The sequence below is a fragment of the Xyrauchen texanus genome, chromosome 25 (genome assembly GCF_025860055.1).
Source record: "Xyrauchen texanus isolate HMW12.3.18 chromosome 25, RBS_HiC_50CHRs, whole genome shotgun sequence".
NCBI lineage: Eukaryota > Metazoa > Chordata > Actinopteri > Cypriniformes > Catostomidae > Xyrauchen > Xyrauchen texanus.
In genome coordinates, this window is record NC_068300.1 from 18,453,560 (window position 1) to 18,472,159 (window position 18,600).

The following is an 18,600-nucleotide window of genomic DNA, read 5'->3' on the forward strand; positions in this document are numbered from 1 at the left end:
GCGTTATGTCCCAATGCAAGTTAACTGAAATTTCCAATTAAAAAAAGAAATCGCTTTTATGATAAATGAGCCGCAGGCCACATTAAACCATGTGGAGGGCCTGATCTGGCCCGTGGGCCATATATTGCACATGCCTGCTCTACAGTATAACAGCGCCCTCTAGAGGTTAAATAAAAAACAATCACTGTGTCCGAGTGGAGTTTGTTTTGCAACCTGTCTAGACTATTTATAGAGACGAATGCTTCCAAAGCGGGTTTAGAACATCGACAGAGAACAGCCAAGGTATATATACAATAAACACATTATTATTATTGTCATGGTACAATAAATCGCTCATATTAAATTAATTTTGCAGACAAGGTGGAGAGATCATAACATTAGAGCTTAAATTAGCTTTTCGAATGGTTAGAACAATGTTACAAGTCAAGGACAAAATCTGCATACCTATTCCAAATCCTAATACTGGATACTGGATACCATATAGTGTCCAATATGTTCCAGTTAGGTTAGGTTATAAACATGAGTGTTCTGAAGAGGTTTTGTTTCTTTATAACAAAAATGTATAGTTTCCCATTTATTTGCATTGTATGGACAAACAGACATCTCTATTAAATTATCTTTGTTTGTGTTCCACAGAAGAAAGTCATATGAGTTTGAGGCAACATGAGGGCAAGTAAATGATGAGAGAATTATAATTTTTGGTTGAACTTTTTCGTTATGTCTTGTGGCTATACTTTTGAAACTGTGTATTTTAAAGTTTTGTGAATTGGCCCTGTTTACGTCAATTGTAAATAATACAAAAATGAAAAAGAGAGGAATATGTAAAAATGTTGTCGTTACACCACAGATGCTGTCTAAATAGTATTCAGTTGTATTGAAACCTTTAAAAAGGAAATGTCTACAGTGAATAGAAAGATTTAACTTTCCAAATATCATATGTGTGACTCTTTCTGCCATTAGTTTTATTAGTATTTTAATAGCTTCTGACTGTTATATTAAAGCCAGATTGGGATGTGTCTGGTCTACTATTTTAATTATTTTTCTAACCACATGTAGGCACATCTGCAGTTTTAGCAACAATAACACTACAATAACAATTATATAATAAGAAAATGTTTATAAATAGTTGATTTCTATTTAAAATAAAGGTTGTTCACCCCTTTAATTGTTGCTGAAGTCTTCTCTAGCACCTGATTGGGCATATAGTTTTTCTGCATGTCATTTTAAACGGTCACTTCGACGGGTCCAGTGTAGACAGCCTCAACCTGCTGTGGCACGTCCGGTTAATACAGGGAGTTATACTGTATACAGCTCTTAAAGATTTAATTTAAATTGCTCTTTGTGAGTGCAATTTCTATTAAATATCTCTAAAAACCTCTTATACAGTAATTACAAATGACTAGAAAAATTATGTAAAACTTATGATTTACTCTTAAAATTCAGTAATGCGGTCCTGCTAATATTGTTGGCTCCTGTAGGATTCTTTATAACCCCCTCATTTGTCATTCATTTTGGATAAAAGTGTCTGCTAAATTATTAAATGCAAATGGAAATGGAAAAGTAATGGAAATTCATTGTTCAAAAGGTTTGTGAAACCTGACTGCTTGAGTTTTGAGACGTCAACCAAAGCAGTGTTGCTACTATTGCCAGCTGTCATCCTGTTTAAATGGTCAATGATAGACAAATCCAGTTGTTGTTTTTCTTAAGTAGAACTATCAAAGATGGTGAATGTTGTCAGTGTCATGGCCTAGCAACTAGTGAACGTGTAGCGTCATACTGAGTAGAGGGTCTTATGTGGGCAACAAACATTCGAGTTTGGTTTGTGTCAGTTCCCGATCTTCTTCTCTACATAATTTTCTGTCCTGTCTTTCACTAAATCAAAAGTCCCAAATTGTTTTGGATTTTTTTTTTCTTCATCTTTTTAGGCACACAGGGTTCGTACAAGGTGCTTGAGGTGCTTTAAGTACTTGAATTTGGCATTTTCAAATTTCAGTCCGGGAAAACCTTTGAAAATAGCAATTTTTACATGAGGTGCTTAAAAAGTTCATAAAATATGTTGCTTAAATATAAATAAATAAATTAAATGTATTTATTTATTTTCAGAAAAAAAGGACAACAGAACACTAGACCACTGCTGAAGCAACAGTGCGTAGACGGCGCTGTCACGTGGCACCTGTTACTTTTGGCAGTGCTGTTCAGAATGGGCCAATTTCAATCAAGTGTTACTGGAGGATTTCAAAAAGATATTTTATAGATACTGCTGTGGCGGATCAGTTTTAATAAAAAATTACTCACCGGAGTGAATAAATTATATGAGATGTAAAACATTCGTATATTTGAATGCAGATCAATGGAGGATTCAGTTTTGTGAGCTGTCTATTGCCTCCTTGTGTAAAGAAAGCTTCAAATTAAAGTTATTTCAACATTTGGGTCAATATCAAAATATGATGACAAACATGTCCTTTGACTTATTTAGTCATGGAAAAGCTTTCAAATAGCCCAATAAATAAATGAAAAGGTATCATCCTATAACCTAACCTTTAATAATATTAAATGGCTTGACTCTGTTTTGCTAATTTTTTAGAAAATATTCTTGAAAACTGCCTTAAAGAAATCCTTGTCTCCTTCTTCTGGTACACCACTTCTATTACATTTAAAATTATTTATGTATTTATTTTTAAAACAAGCATTAGTGCAAGGCCGAACAAGTGTGCAAAAAAGCAAACCAAAATTATTATTTATAATTGAAATAATTCAAAAAGAAAGTTTGTCCCTTTATTTCATGGCATTGGTGTAATCAATGTTAAAACCTTTATTTATGTTTAAAAAAAAAATGTAATTCAGAAAGTTGTGGATAAGAATTTTTAAGGTCAAAGTTCAGAGGCTGCTTAAATATGCATATAGTGATTTTTCCCAGCATGTTTAAAAGTTATTCACATTTTAACTAATATTTTCACACCAAAATATTTGGTGTTGTAACCCATTTAACCCTCATTAGTGTTAACTTTGTGTTAACTTGCTTCTTTCATGAAACAAACTTAAATAATATAAGAAAGAACAACAGCCAATTTGTCCTTAATGAATAAAACGAATGACCACATGTTACAAAATCTTTACCCTCAGCGTTTATGGGCAAAAACTGAACTTAACAGAAAATGTCAATATTTTGTTTGTTGGAAAGTCACATTTTTGGAGAATGACCCATTTGAAATATCGGTCAGTGACTACAGAAAACATGGAACATAGCACATGAGTCATATGGACTGGTGTTTACTGACCCAGTTATTCACTTTTGTTTGAAAGCGAAGTGCGTTTTAAGAGAGCACACTACAACTGCACATCAATTTCCTCACGAATTAACCAAGAAATGTTACTGAGAATATTTAGTTAAAGATGCTTATTGAGATATGTTGTACTTATAATAAAAATAAATTAACAATGAATAAAATATGTTTATTTAAAATTAACAGAATTAGTTTTAATGACATCTCGATCGTAGTCCTTGAAAACAAATAAAAATGTGCTTGAAAAGTCCTTACATTTTCATTTATTCATTTGGCAGACGCTTTTATCCGATGCGACTTACAAAAGAGGAAAACATAAGCGAATCATCTTAAGGAGACAGTTGTATGAAAAGTGCAATTCTACAAAGTTTTACTAGCATCAGAATAGTATTTAAAACAGATTAAAGTGCAACAAGATTATTTTTAATTTTTTTTGTGACTGGTTAAGTGCTCATGGAAAGTCGTTTTTTGAAGATTCACGGATGGAGTTGGAAAGGTCATTCCACCAACGTGGTATGATGAAACTGAAAGTCCAATAAAGTGTTTTGGGGCCTCTTTGTGTTGGTACTACAAGGCGAATTTAACTTTGAAGCATCTGTACGAACCCTGGGCACACTTCGGTCCGTCAGCACCCCCTTGGTTATGGAGGACATCATTTGATCAATAAGGTTTTTTATTAAGGATTAGATGGAAGTAGCTTCAAATGCTTCATATTATTTTATATTGCTAACAAAACCTTAATCATAACAGGAAATTAGATTCTTAGATTGTCTTAGATTATTCATCAGGGCTCTATTTTTGTTCTGGATGGACAGTGTAATACACAGACGCAGGTGGGCCAACCTCTGATTTATTGCAGGGTTCCAGTGTGATGGGAAACTTCAGAGTATTCTGTGAGCCTGCTCCCCTACATTGAGGCTCTTTGAGATGCGGACACTACACCAACATAATAATGAATGGTTGGTGGTTTTCATTTATAAATGGTTTTCCTGCACTTCTCTGACAAAATTAACTTTGTGGATTGCAACCAGTCTGAAAGCTCTGGCACCAAGCTGTGGCCTGGCTTGCAGAGCGTGTGAGGTCTGCAAGAAATCAAGATGCTTAGCTTGTTCGTCACTTTGATCTCAGCCATAAAGGAAGGATCTATAAGAGGCAAGCAAGATTCAGTTATTTTCTTTATGGAAAACAGAACAAGGGTCTTGGCAATGGCTGCTAATTTCAGCTCATAACTGCACGACATGTCACATGGGACACATGAGCACAGTTGATTTTAGGAGCTGCAGATTCTGAGACTCTTGAGCAGTTGCTGTTGTTTACTGTAAACTTTACAGCACTGTGTTACCTAGAATATCAGCTACTCATACCACAGATCTGTTGTTTCAAATGGCTTCTTAAATTTCCCAGATGAATACACTGCCTGGCCAAAATAAAGTTGCCGTTTTGATTTAAATAAGCAGATAGTTAAGAGCTTATGATTGGATCATTATTGCAGTGATTTCAGCTGGCAACAATTATTTTAACCCTAACTTTTGCAGTGTTTAGCTTCTTATTTCTTAAACAACCATGTCGGAAGATGAATCCCTTGGTCGTGGAAAAGATGTTAGTGTTTCAGAAGGGGCAAATTATTGGCCAGCATCAAGGAAAGAAAACAACTAAGGAGATTGCTGAAATCACTGGAATTGGGTTAAGAACTGCTCAATGCATTATTAAAACCTGGAAGGATAGTGGAGAACTGTTCGCTTCACAGAACAAATGTGGTCAGGAAAACAATCTTAAATGATCAGAGATCACTGAAACACTTGGTGAAGTCACATTGTAAAAAAATACACAGCAGAACTCACTGCCATGTTTAATAGTGAAAGTAAGAGAATTTCCACATGCACAATGTGACGAGAATTTACAGGATTGGGACTAAACAGCTGTGTGACCACAAGAAAGCCACTTGTTAGTGAGGCTAATCGGAAAAAACAACTTCAGTTTGCTAGGGAGCATAAATGTTGGACTGTGGAGCAATGGAAAAGGGTTATGTGGTCTGATGAGACCAGATTTAACCTATTCCAAAGTGAGGGCCCATCAGGGTTAGAAGGGAAGTGAATGAAGAGTGCCATGACGAATGCGCACCGTAATCAAAGCTAAAGGCAGTCCAATGAAATATTAGAGTATGCAACTTTTTTTTTGGCCAGGCAGTGTACCTGCAGTAAAGATGTTTGGTCCAATCTTCACATTGTGTTTGCTGTGGTAGTTGTGTAACTCACCAGACGTCATTCCGAGCTGGTGGGGCATGATAAATCTTTAATGTTCTCATCTCCTCCTTACTTCCATATAAATTTAACGAACATGTTACTTTTTCCCCAACCTATTTACATGGAGATTTGGGTTTAACGGAGTGAAAGTGGAGATTAAGGTGAACTGCTGTGAGCCAGATGACATTTTCAGTCAGCCCAGTCAAGCTTGCTAAAGGCCACCACAACGAAATATAACACACATGTAGGATGCTACGGTGTGTTTTTGATGGTTAGATTAGAAAATGTTTAACCAGTCTTATGATAATTTGTATTATACAACAGCACTGAGGCAATAAAACTCATATCATTTCACAATTGAACGTGTTAGTCGGATATATATATGCTAATCGCAGCTCTACAATAGGAAAACTGATAAATAAATTACAAATAAATAGGATGTATAATAAAAGATGCTCCAACATTGGGCAAAGCGCTGCTTACGTGCATTCCAGGCGCTGAATGATTCGCTTCAATGTGGAGTCCCTTTAAAAGTGCATAAATGTAAGATTATTGTGGGTGCACATCGTGTAGTTTGCGGCATCCAACAGTTTTTTTTTCTTTTGCAAAAGTTTATTTAAGCAATCACTTGTCTGTCAGACAACCCACCATAAAGAATCTGCAACAGACTCAATAAAAATACTGTCCTTTAATCTGTCCACAACACCTCACTAATAACCTGTGAGTGTGGACTATGCATAATAACAGGAATATTGCTCACAGCAGGCTATTTAAAATCCGAAAATCACTCCAATTGAAATGTATTGTTGAATGCTGTGATTTTGTACTCAAGCAATGCTTTACATAATGAGGATGATTTAAGACGCAACTTCTCAGAGTTTATTATACTAATAGTAACGAAACGCAAAAGTACATTCTAAAAAGTTGCATTTGTCAATCCATCCCTTTACAGCATCACAGCTAAAAATGAAACAATTGTTTGTTGTTGGACAACTAGTGGAACATCCTGTCCCATTTGTGTGTACCTTTATCTGACTTCTGTCTGCATGTATTACATCCATCACCTTCAGTAACCCTCAGTCATTCAGATGCTCCCAAACAGCCATTTAAAGCGCTTTTTCATAGGGCTGTGTCGATACAATCAAATATCGATATATTGTGATACTTATTTTAACGATATATTTATATTTAAGTATTTGTGTATTCATGTTCAGCATTTCAGTAAACAAGAAGCAGGTGGTCTAAATAAGTGCTAACACTGAAAGCAGTGTTCCTCAGTGCTTTCAGAGTTTCTATGAGCGAGACTGAAACTGAGCCAGTTTGTCTCGCAAAAACGCTTGGTCTTTCTCACTCGTCTGGCTCTAGGGCCAGGCAAAAATATAGATTTTCTGCTTAATCACAATCTTCCATTTGAAGAATCCCGATGTCAATCCTTAAAATCCCAAGATTGATCTTTTTTTCTATCCGTAACCTCACCCTAAATTACTCGCATATGTGACTAAAAATGCGTGATTAGCCGCTAGCTGGTATTTTTTTTTTGGTTTAAGTTGTGTGGTGCCACCAAGATCTTTCACTACGTCTAAAGTCACTTATTGATCAAAAACAATTGTACTGATAATGTAAAAATACCATTCGTCCAAAACAAGCAGCTGGTTTTAAAGAGACAGTACCGTTTTAATATTTGTTCTGCAAATCAATGTAAATACTTCAAATAGTGCAAATTAGGTATGTAAAAAAACAAACATGTAACAAAATATATATGCAATTCAATATATGCAATTTCAAGAGATATGTGTTGATGGAATTCTTGGACTTTGTATATTTTATAAAGTTATAAAATAATCACATTATCAAAAAATAATGATAAAAGAATTTCTTCTATTTAAGTTAGAAGTTCCCCTGTAAAATTAAAAACAGCATTAGCTGAAATAAATGGACATTATAACTATAATATTGTCACGATTCCCTTGTTGTCTGCCTTGTGTTTCACTAGTCTTTGTCACAAACTCCAATTCCCATGATTCCCGGCCCTCATCACTGCCAGCCCTGTGTCATTGTTCTCACCTGATTGTCGTTTGTCATCATCATGTCTCCTGTGTATTTAAATCCTGCTGTTTCTCCATTCCCCTGTCGATCCTTGATGTTTGTAGATGGTGAATGTGGATGTTTGTATGTAGACTCTTTAATGTGTTTGTTATTGTTACCTTTGCCCTCCGTGGATGTTTCCCCAGCCTGTGTTCACGACCAAGGGATTCTTCGTGTTTATGTTTTGTTCTCCCATCGTGGATGTTTTGTTTGTTCCAGTTGTTAGTCTTGATCATTTTCAATAAAGCTGCACCTAGATCCCCACTCCTCGTCTGCCTTCTCCTGCATTCATAACAAATATACCCAAATTAATTGGAATTGAAAGCACCACACGGACATCATCTGTAACCATTTTAACAGTTGCACTAACCACCCAGGCACAAACACAAGAGATTTTCACACCGAAAAACTATTTCATATATATATTATAATATATTTTTGCCACATTTAAATAAAAATTTTCACAGGTTTTAATCATACATTCCAATATCTTATGGTTAAATTAAACATGATATTTTAATCACAGTTAATAGTGGAACCATTTAATCACGACATCCCTAGACACATGAACACAGCGATAAAGGATACTGAACTTATAAGTGTATCATATATACTTCCAGTAGATTCTGAACTAGAGTTGGCTGATATAACAATATTCATGACATATTCATGATGATTTTACAGTTATGCAACAAATATTGAAGTGCTTTTTTTGTTTCCTAAAGAGTCAAGACTATGTCATAAAGGAATGCTTCAGTTTTAATTCAAGTTAAACTCAATCAACGGTGTTATTTACTACAAAAAATTATTTTATCTTGTCAATTTTGTATTTAAAAAAAAAAAAAAAAAGCAAAAATCACAGTGACGCTTACGACACTTACAATGGAAGTAAGTGGGTCCTGTCCATTTCCAAACATCATTCTAAACAACTTCTAAACATCAAAATATACCTTTTGTAAACATGTACCACAAAATACCTTTAAAGACATAATGGACTAAGATAATATGCTTACACAACCAGTATATAGTCATAAACAAAGAAATACACACCAAAGACCTTATCCAAGTCAACATACATACATAGAAAATTTCATGTAGGAAAATTCTTGTAGAAAAATTCTGTTTTAGAAATCAATTAAAGGATTTTTTTTTTTTTTTGGAATGACACTATTAGACAAAAATCTTTATGTTAGTTATTCTAATAGTGACTCTGATTTAAACTTCATTAGCGAAAATGGCAATAGAATTGGTACATTCGATTCATTTCCATGATCAATTCAAACTGTCTATTTGAATGAATTTATTGAAAACTCATGGATTTGTTTGTGTCATCACTCAAAAATGTTAATGAAAGTGTATTTTTCACATTTTAATAAATATATGTGTGGGTAAATATTGCTGTACTTTACTAGATGTAGTTCATTATTTTGGTGCATATTAATGAATGATTTAATATTGTTCCTATAGCTTATTATTTAGTGAAAAACAATGAGGAATGCATGCCTAGATTTGTATTGATATTTTAGACATAACAATGATATATTCAAGATTTTAAAAGGCTGAATAATATCAAGATAACTTTTAATTTTCTTTATCATCCAGCCCTATTCTGAACTTATACCATATCATGGGTCCATTAGAGTCCAGGGAACCTTTTATGTCATTTGATTACAGAGTAATGTTGAGCATGTGTCTGTTTGTGTGGACAGTGCTGGCAGTTCGTCTGGAATAACTTCAGCTAATAGGAAAAGAGGGAGTGTCTTTGACAGGCCAATGCACTTGCATGCCATTCTCCTGGATCTAATTCCAGAAATGTCCCAGAAGGGGCTAATTCCAGAAATGTCTCTCCCGAATTACAATTATTACACTGTCCATTCATCATTTACAACACTTACTCTCATTACAATCTCCTGTTGCATACAGTTGTATCATTATGGTGAAATCAATCAATCGGATCTCTATTTTAAATCAGTTCCTGGCGTCTGGAAAAACAGTACCAGCACAACCTCTTGATGTTGATGGCTTGAGTTCCTGTGAAAAGTGATGAGCATCTGGGAGTGCTGATATTTGAGCCTGAGAAGCGGGTGGAAGGGTTCAGAGAATGACTGTGGAGGAGTGACAAAGGTGTAGAGTGGCACTAGAGTTGCTGGAGAAGAGCTTTGAGGAGATAACTGGAGGACTACAATGAAAAGTAGAGGAGGGGTCAGAAAGACAGGGAAAAAGGGATTGCTTTGCTTTAAGCAAATCTTAAACGCCCCCTCATCAATAAACAGTGTGTCATTGGTCTGCCAGATGCCCCCAATGTGAAGGAAGTATCACCAGGGAAACTTGTAGTTGCTGTGCTAAAATGCGTGTGCACAATTCTTCCCGTTATTTTTAAACACCCATTACTTCCTGCGCTGAGTGAGGATACAGCCAGAAGCATCTCTGTTTTATTTTGTGGAAACAACTGTAGAACACTTTTGGGAGCTTTTTCTTGTTGTGCAACATCAAGGATCAATAATGTTCTCGTCTTCTCCTCTTCCGCAGTTACATTGCAAAGTCTTTGCAAAGATGGGGGATGACAGACCTTTTGTGTGCAGTGCTCCCGGCTGTGGGCAGGTAAGTTTGCTTTCTATTTGTCTTGGGTTTCAGTTTTGGGTAGGTGAGTGAATGTGGGTGTGTGCTGTGCTGGATCAGAGTAGAGACATATTTTCAAAACTGACTAGCCGTTGGCTTGCTTGCATAACTAGTTGACTAATCGGTCTTTTAGGAAGCCCTGTATAATTAGACTGGTTTTGTGTTTACCTGACCTTGATCAGACATGTGCCTTAGGGGGCCTTTACATAAGACTTGATCTTATCTTGCATTCAAAAACAGCTGAACAGAGCGCAAAGAAACGAAAAAAAAAAAAAAAAAAAGTGGAACTACTTTTAACTTTACACTGTTTTAAAAATGCAGCAATCATGGCACAAGTCCACTGTTGTCCATCTACATTAGTGGTCGACCGTCATTGTTTTTTTAATGGCTGATATCCAGAGATCAGGTATATATACTCTACCGGTCAAAAGTTTTGAAACACTTATTCTTTATTATAATTTTTTTCTCACAATTTAGAATAATAGTAAAGTCATCAAAACTATGGAATAACATAAATGAAACTGTGGGAATTATGTTGTAACTAAACAAAATCCAAAATAAATCAAAACTGCATTATATTTTTGCATCTTCTAAGTAGTCACCCTTTGTCTAGAATTTGCAGACATGTACTCTTGACATTTTCTCAACCAACTTCTTGAGGTATCACCCTGAGATGCTTTTTAAAACACACCATTTGTGTCTGTATGTTTGACAGTATATACAGTAAAATAATAATATTTATTCACAATTTATGAAAACAAAACACTGTTCTGTTTTGGTTGGTTATATTGCCTATATGCATTGTAAAGTCCAGCTTATAATCTTTAAAACAACACCCATTATCTGAGGTCCAAAAAGTATATTTGCAATGTACGTATACAATGCATAGGACACAACACAAAGGGGGGTGCCAATAGGGGGTCGCCAACATTAACCAATGATGTAGGTTTGACACAGAAGTATACATTTGCCTTAATTGACCATTGCGAACCATCCCTAGTTCAGAGGCCATTCTCCTCTGGTTATTGGAGACTGTGGGCTTTGTGGGCACATTGTTCACAGTGCTCTCAGCTGCACAATGGCAATACATCTGTCTGGCTGTATGAAGTGAGGCATACCAGCTGTAGGCCACTTTTACACCACTATGTAAACGTGTTGTTTTTATCACACTGCAGGCTGGGGCCACACTGATGGAGCTGATAGAGCACTTGTGAAACTGTGCTAACGTCTCTCCCACTCTCTGACTCACCAACTTTAGACAATGAGTAATGAGCACAGTTATAGTCTAAACTTGTCCTGTCCATGCAGATTCTGAGCTTATTGATGCATATTAACATATTTATGCAGGGCTCAGCAATAAGGATTTTTTCGGCTGACATAATTTGTTCCAGTAAGTCAGATTTTGCTTTACCTTGCGTCTGGGTCCTGATCACACTGTCTGGGTTTATTTTGAGATAACAACTGATGGCTGACTGTACATTATCCCCTACTTAAATTCTTACATAGACCTTTGCTGGAAATGTATTGGGCACATACCATCAGGCCATCCTTATTGTTGAGCCCAGTTACGTCAAATTGGCCAGTAAAGTAGGTCAAAAGTAGCACAAATTGAAAAACAACTTGGCCTTTGGTGGATTGTGCTTTGATAGCACTGAAACTGAAAGAGGAAATGATTGAGAGACCTATCCTACTCAGTGAGACAGTGATGCCTGTTTTGTGGTTTTGCTCTAAATGTTCTTTAACTCTTACGTAGAAAACAGCATGCGAGAAGTAGTGCAAACTGAGATACGACAATTTAACAGTTACACCTCGCCCATCCTGTACCAAATGCAACAGTGATCATTTGACTATACCATTGGCAGCATAGGCTTGAGAATTGAGAGAAACAACATGAGCTTGATGAATAATTTACATAAGTAGTTGTTTGCAGATGTTTCTTTCTCAGAAACCACAGGGATTAAGATTGTTTACCTCTTCGTGCTCTGACCTGAGCTAGACTTTGAGCAGAATAATTCAATTTTGCTCACATAAATGAAGGGACATAACCACCACTGTTGCACCACCAAATAAGTCAGATATCTAAGGTAATTATCATTATTATTATCGCTCATGCTCAGGGTTAGGGATTTGAACAAATTAAAGGCCTGTTCTCATCAAATTCATGGTGAATTTGTGAGACGAACTGCCAATGAAAGTCACAGAGACCAAAGCAAATAAATAGATTTTGTTTTACCTCTGTACAGCTGTTCTACAAAAAATTATTCTGGAGCATGGATCTTTAAGCATTCAGTTGTCAATGCATGATATTCATATTTTTAATGAAGTTAAGGCATTTATTTACCTAACTTTTATTTATCTCACTCATTTTGTTCTTTCCATGTATTTGATGCAATTTTAAGGAGTTAGAATATGTTTTTTGTGTGAGTGAGATGAGTAAAGAGTACTGTTGCAAGGGCCTGGGTAGCTCAGCGAGTAAAGACGCTGACTACCACCCCCTGGAGTTTGAATCCCAGGGCGTGCTGTGTGACTCCAGCCAGGTCTCCTAAGCAACCAAATTGGTCTGGTTGCTAGGGTGGGTAGTGTCACGTTGGGTTAACCTCCTCGTGGTCGCTTTAATGTGGTTCTTTTTTTTTTACCAAAAATATTGTATATACACTGGTGGGCAAATGTTTGGAATAATGTACAAATTTTGCCTATACTTTTTGGGCTTTTCCACTGCAAGGTACAACTCAACTCGACTCTGCTCGCTTTTTTGGGGTTTCCCACTGTGGATAGTACCTGGTACCTGATACTTTTTGTAATGCCACCTTGGTCGAGGTTCCAAACAAGCTGAGCCGATACTAAATGTGACGTCAAAATCCTGCAGATCACTGATTGGTCAGGGAGAATCGTCACTACCAGCGTTACTGGATTTCTGACATGTGACATCAACCCGCTAGTATTAAAGTTAGTAACAGCAATAGCAATATAATTTGTTCACGCGACTTTGGAATTGTGAAAAAATAAATGACTGTGCGCAAAACCACGCCATGGTCCAAGGAGCAGATGGTCCACTCGTTAGCGATGGCCGAAACGAAAAAGTCTCTGAGGAAGTGTCTCAGCTGTTGCCCGCACACGGCTACCACCAGACCTACCAACAGTGTAGGAAAAGTAAAAAAAAAAAAATGAAAGTGATTACTGAACCATCAAGGAAATGTGGAAGTGGTTCGACCAAATGAACGCTATCTAAACCGGTGAGCAATGGGAGGGAGAGTGTCCTGGACTTGCCCCGACTGGCGTTGATCCACGATGGAAGATGGTATGTTTTGTTACGTTAATTTTATACTCTGCTTGAAAGCTTCACTTTATTTAGTTGACCAGCTACTTCAAGCTGGCTTCTAAAACAACCAGGCCAATTTAACTGTTACACTTGTGTAAAATCACCATGCAACAACTGCTTTATGCAGCACAATTAGCTAGTTGCTAACAGCTAGCTGTTGTGTTATTGTTTTGGTCAGTTTGTGTCATGTTTAAGATGATGTCACGACAGTAGAGGCAGCGCAACTATGACGATCAGCCTATAATCCCACCCACATTGACGCGGCACTAAACTGAAGTGGAAATGCAAGCTCCGAAAAGTAAAGCGAGTAGAGTTAAGGCAAGTTGAAACGTAACGTGCAGTGGAAAAGTGCCATTTGTGATCAGTTGAATGCCACTTGAATTAATGTACCATTTTCCTTCTGAAACAGCAAAATCTGTACATTATTTACAACTTTTGGCCACCAGTGTGTATGTATATAAACTCAACAAAAAAGAAACGTCCCTTTTTCAGGACACTGTATTTTAAAGATATTTTTTTTTAATCCAAATAACTTTACAGATCTTTATTATAAAGGGTTTAAACAATGTTTTCCATGCTTGTTCAATGAACCATAAACAATTAATGAACATGCACCTGTGGAACTGTTGTTAAAACACTAACAGCTTTCAGATGGTAGGCAATTAAGGTAACAGTTATAAAAACTTAGGGCACTAAAGAGACCTTTCTACTTTCTATTGACTCTGAAAAACACCAAAAGAAAAATGCCCAGGGTCCTTGCTCACCTACAAGAACATGCCTTAGGCATGCTGCATGGAGGCATGATGACTCCAGATGTGGCCAGGGCAATAAATTGCAATGTCCGTACTGTGAGACACCAAAGACAGTGCTACAGTGCGACAGGAAGGACAGCTGACCGTCCTCGCCGTGGCAGACCATGTGTAACAACACCTGCACAGGATCGGTACATCGGGAATATCACACCTGTGGGACAGGTACAGGATGGCAGCAACAACTGCCCGAGTTACACCAGGAATGCACAATCCCTCCATCAGTGCTCAGACAGTCTGCAATAGACTGAGAGAGGCTGGACTGAGGGCATGTAGGCCTGTTGTAAGGCAGGTCCTTACAAACATCACCAGCAACAACATCGCCTATGGGCACAAACCCACCTTCACTGGACCAGAAAGAACTGGCAAAAAGTGCTCTTCACTGATGAGTCGCAGTTTTGTCTCACCAGGGGTGATGGTCGGACTCATGTTTATCGTTGAAGGAATGAGCTTTACACCGAGGCCTGTACTCTGGAGGGGGATCGATTTGGAGGTGAAGGGTCCATCATGGTTTGGGGCAGTGTGTCACAGCATCCTCGGACTGAACTTGTTGTCATTGCTGGCAATCTCAAAGCTGTGTGTTACAGGGAAGACAACCTCCTCCCTCATGTGGTACCCTTTCTGCAGACTCATCCTGACATGACCCTCCAGCATGACAATGCCACCAGACATACTGCTCGTTCTGTGCGTGATTTCCTGCAAGACAGGAATGTCAGTGTTCTGCCATTGCCACGAAGAGCCCGGATCTCAATCCCATTGAGCACGTCTGGGACCTGTTGGATCGGAGGGTGTGGGCTAAAGCCATTCCCCCTAGAAATGTCCGGGAACTTGCAAGTGCCTTGGTGGAAGAGTGGGTTAACATCTCACAGCAAGAACTGGCAAATCTGGTGCAGTCCACGAGGAGGAGATGCACTGCAGTATTTAATGCTGACCGTTACTTTTGAATTTGACACATTTTTCCATTTCTGTTTGTTCAGTTTATGTCTTAGTTGTTGAATCTTTTTATGTTCATACAAATATTTACATGATAAGTTTGCTGAAAATAAAAGCAGTTGAAAGTGAGAGGACGTTTCTTTTTGCTGAGTTGATATATATATATATATATATATATATATATATATATATATATATATATATATATATATATATTAGTACTACGCTAATAGTGTTAGGCACATAAGATGTTTCACGATAACACATGTCTTAAGATGGATATTCGTCAGCATTAGTGTGTCAATAGGAAATATACATTTTAGACTTCCAAACATTACTTTTACAAATATAATAGAACAGGGAGCCCTGCAACAGATGGCGTGACCCCAACAGAGACCCCCACGGAACTTCGAGTTAGTCTGTGATTACATGAAGAGTTGGAAGAAATTGAGACAGCCTAAATAGATAGAAGAACTGTGGCAAATTCTCCAAGATGCTTCAACCAAGAAAACGGTTTCCAGGTGTACCTATGATAATTGGTGCTGTTTTGAAAACAAAGTTGGTCACAGCAAATTTTGATTTAGCTTGATTTATGTTTACTGCACCTTGTATGACATTAATTGATAAATGAAAACTATTTATGGCATGATTTAAAAAAAAACATCCACACTATGCAACAGTTTTCACAAGTGCCTAAAACATTTGCGCAGTACTATATATACATATAGATTATTTATTTATACATTTTTACTGCATATTTGTATTGAATTCAGTGTTTTTTGCATGAGATTAATAAAAGTGTGTTTGCCAGTTGATTAGTGCCATCAACATGCTGGATTTTGCAGCAGCCGAGCCAAACAATTAAAAAACTATTATCTCAGTGGTCAGTTAGTTTTCATGGAAGTCTGAACAAAAATAGGACTGCTCTCCGTAACAAAAACCTTTGGATTGTTGGCGGACGATTTTTCACACCTGGTGTAAATAACTCTATGGGAATCCATTGTTCCTATTTAACAGCTCGTTTGGAATGAACATTTGCACCCTAAATTCGGTTTTGGTGTGAATAGGCCTTAACTAAGCATTAAACTTTGGTGCATTATTTATCCAGCACAATTTGTGCTACACATATGAATGATATCTCAAATCATGCAGCCTATTTAGAAGAAGTGTGCTATTATTTTTGTATGTGATAAGATTTATAATTTTTGTCTTGAATGATAAATCCCATCCCATAGACTAACACTGAAGCAGGGACCTGAGCCATATCTAGGGTACAGAATTTCATAAATATTTGGCGGTGGGCCCTTTTGACTTGGGCCAGTAAGCACATGTTAAGGCCACATGAGGGAGAACAAAAAGAGTTTGCTTGAAAAAGAGATCAGTTTGTACATAGCTGTCAGGCTGTGTTAACACTGGTATGTAGCTGGATGAGGGGAGTGAGGGTTTACAGTAGTGAAGGTATTTTCTTTTGTTGATGAGCGAACACAGTTTGCGTCATACTGAAGGCTGTAGGGGTTTAAGATTGTTTACCCTTATCCTAGTGAACCAGATTTTCACGTGACCACTGTTTTTTCAAGCAATTACTGAAAGATAACATGCCAGAGGCAAATGAGATCTTTAGTATTCATTGTTTTACGATATTTTCAGAATAATGAATACCTTTCAGTGTGCTCTCATTATAATATCTTCTAAATATGATTTTAAAGACTTGTGTCCTCTATATTTTAGCCTTTAAAAATGTAAAGAAATTACCAAAAGCAAAGCCAAACATAGTCAAATTGGATACAGTTTAGCCAGTGCTTGCTAGTCAAGTTCATGCTTTAGTTTTTACAACCAGGAAAAACCAATACTGTGACCAACTATAATGACCAACAGTAACTGAAATTGGTAGTTGTTTTTAATTTACTTTTAGCTAAAAAAAAATGAATAAAAAAAAGCTGAAGGAAAAAAAAGCCAGCCTGACAAGTGCCCAAAACCCATCTGAAGCCATAAAACCAGAACGGTCTTACCATCATGGTGACCAGCTCTGACCAACAAGCCACCTTAGGTGTGTTTCAGCTTGTTTTTCAGCAGGGATACCAATTTTAGGTGTAGTATAGACAGGAAATGACGTGAAACACGTGTGAAACACGATCAGGAAATAACGCGATCCAGACTCTAACTTACATTGCCAGCATGAACACAACAGCTCAATCTGTAGTGGCGTATGTGATAACCACTAAGCACTAATTAAATGACAATGGCCTCATAGGCCATCTAAACATGACAACATGTAAATTTTTAAACAAGAATTTAGAGAAATACTTAAATTGACCTTTAATATATTATGTAATACATTGCCATTCATAATTACTAGAAAACTCTTTTGTTGCATTTCCCAACAGTAACATTCCTCTTCCTTAGAGGAGGGTGCAAACATTAGATAGTGCTCATTATTGTACAAAAAGAAGTATGAAACAGTCTACTACATGCTCATTAGTCAATCTGCCGACATTTCAGTTTGTTGGTGTTAATTAGCTTTTCCATTTTATTGAATCATGCTGTGCTGTCCTTGTCAGTGTAAATCATGGAAGGAGAGAGGAAAGAGGCTACAGGCCTTGCAGTTGTTGCTCTGACAGTTAACTGTGTTCCCACTTTGCGCAGTCATGGCTAAACTGTAACTGTGACACAGAGCAAGTCCAGGCAAATTTGTCCTCCAACAAGTCATGAAAATGGCTTGAGTCATGAAATCCACTCAAATGGAGAAAAAACTAAAAGCACAATAGAGGTTTCCATGTCTATTCAAACCGTAATTTAAAGTCAAAAGTTCTGAATTTAAGACATCCCTTCAAATAGGCTAATTGTTATTTTCCCCATTCAAATCCTTATAGATTAAGACCTAGCACCTCTTAGACACTCTTTTTGATCAGTAGAAATGCATGAGAAATAAAAGGTTAAAGGTGCTATATGTAAGATTGATATCAAGCGATTGAAATGGGTACTGCAGATCCAAAGATATCCCTCTCAGCCATTTTTAATGGAAGTCAATAGGGCTGGTTGCTAGCGTGCTCTAAATGGTTGCTAGGGCGTGTCTAGCCAGGAATCTGTTATCTCTGATCCAGTTTATTTGCTGGCTTCCATGGCTGCAGCACGCATTGTTGTTTGCTTGCAAACTTGTACAAATCCGGCAGACCGGAAGTGAAATTCCGGGCCGGAATGGAAACTTCAAAGTAGAATATACTGGCTGTAGCATTGTTATCGGAGAAGCCATTATTTCAATTTAGCATGTTTCCTAATTCTCTAATTACATATTATGGTAATTTTATGAT

At 37.1% G+C, this 18,600-nt stretch overlaps 2 protein-coding genes across 4 annotated transcripts in view; one reads left to right on the forward strand and one right to left on the reverse strand.

The window, feature by feature from the left end:
• zgc:158263 (ceramide kinase family protein) overlaps positions 1 to 18,600 on the reverse strand; it is an 867,176-nt gene that overhangs the window by 184,697 nt on the left and 663,879 nt on the right. The gene's annotated exons all lie outside the window — the stretch shown is intronic.
• Positions 1 to 18,600, forward strand: part of LOC127618403 (cyclic AMP-dependent transcription factor ATF-7-like) — a 45,792-nt gene that overhangs the window by 5,424 nt on the left and 21,768 nt on the right. Inside the window, exons 1-2 of one of the 3 annotated variants that reach the window (XM_052090832.1) lie at positions 4,219 to 4,243; positions 10,142 to 10,213. In XM_052090832.1, the coding sequence (XP_051946792.1) occupies positions 4,241 to 4,243; positions 10,142 to 10,213 (75 nt within the window). In that variant the 5' untranslated portion in view covers positions 4,219 to 4,240. Of the gene's footprint in view, positions 1 to 4,218; positions 4,244 to 10,114; positions 10,214 to 18,600 lie in introns of those variants that run through there. The other 2 variants (XM_052090833.1, XM_052090831.1) reach the window with 2 other exon arrangements.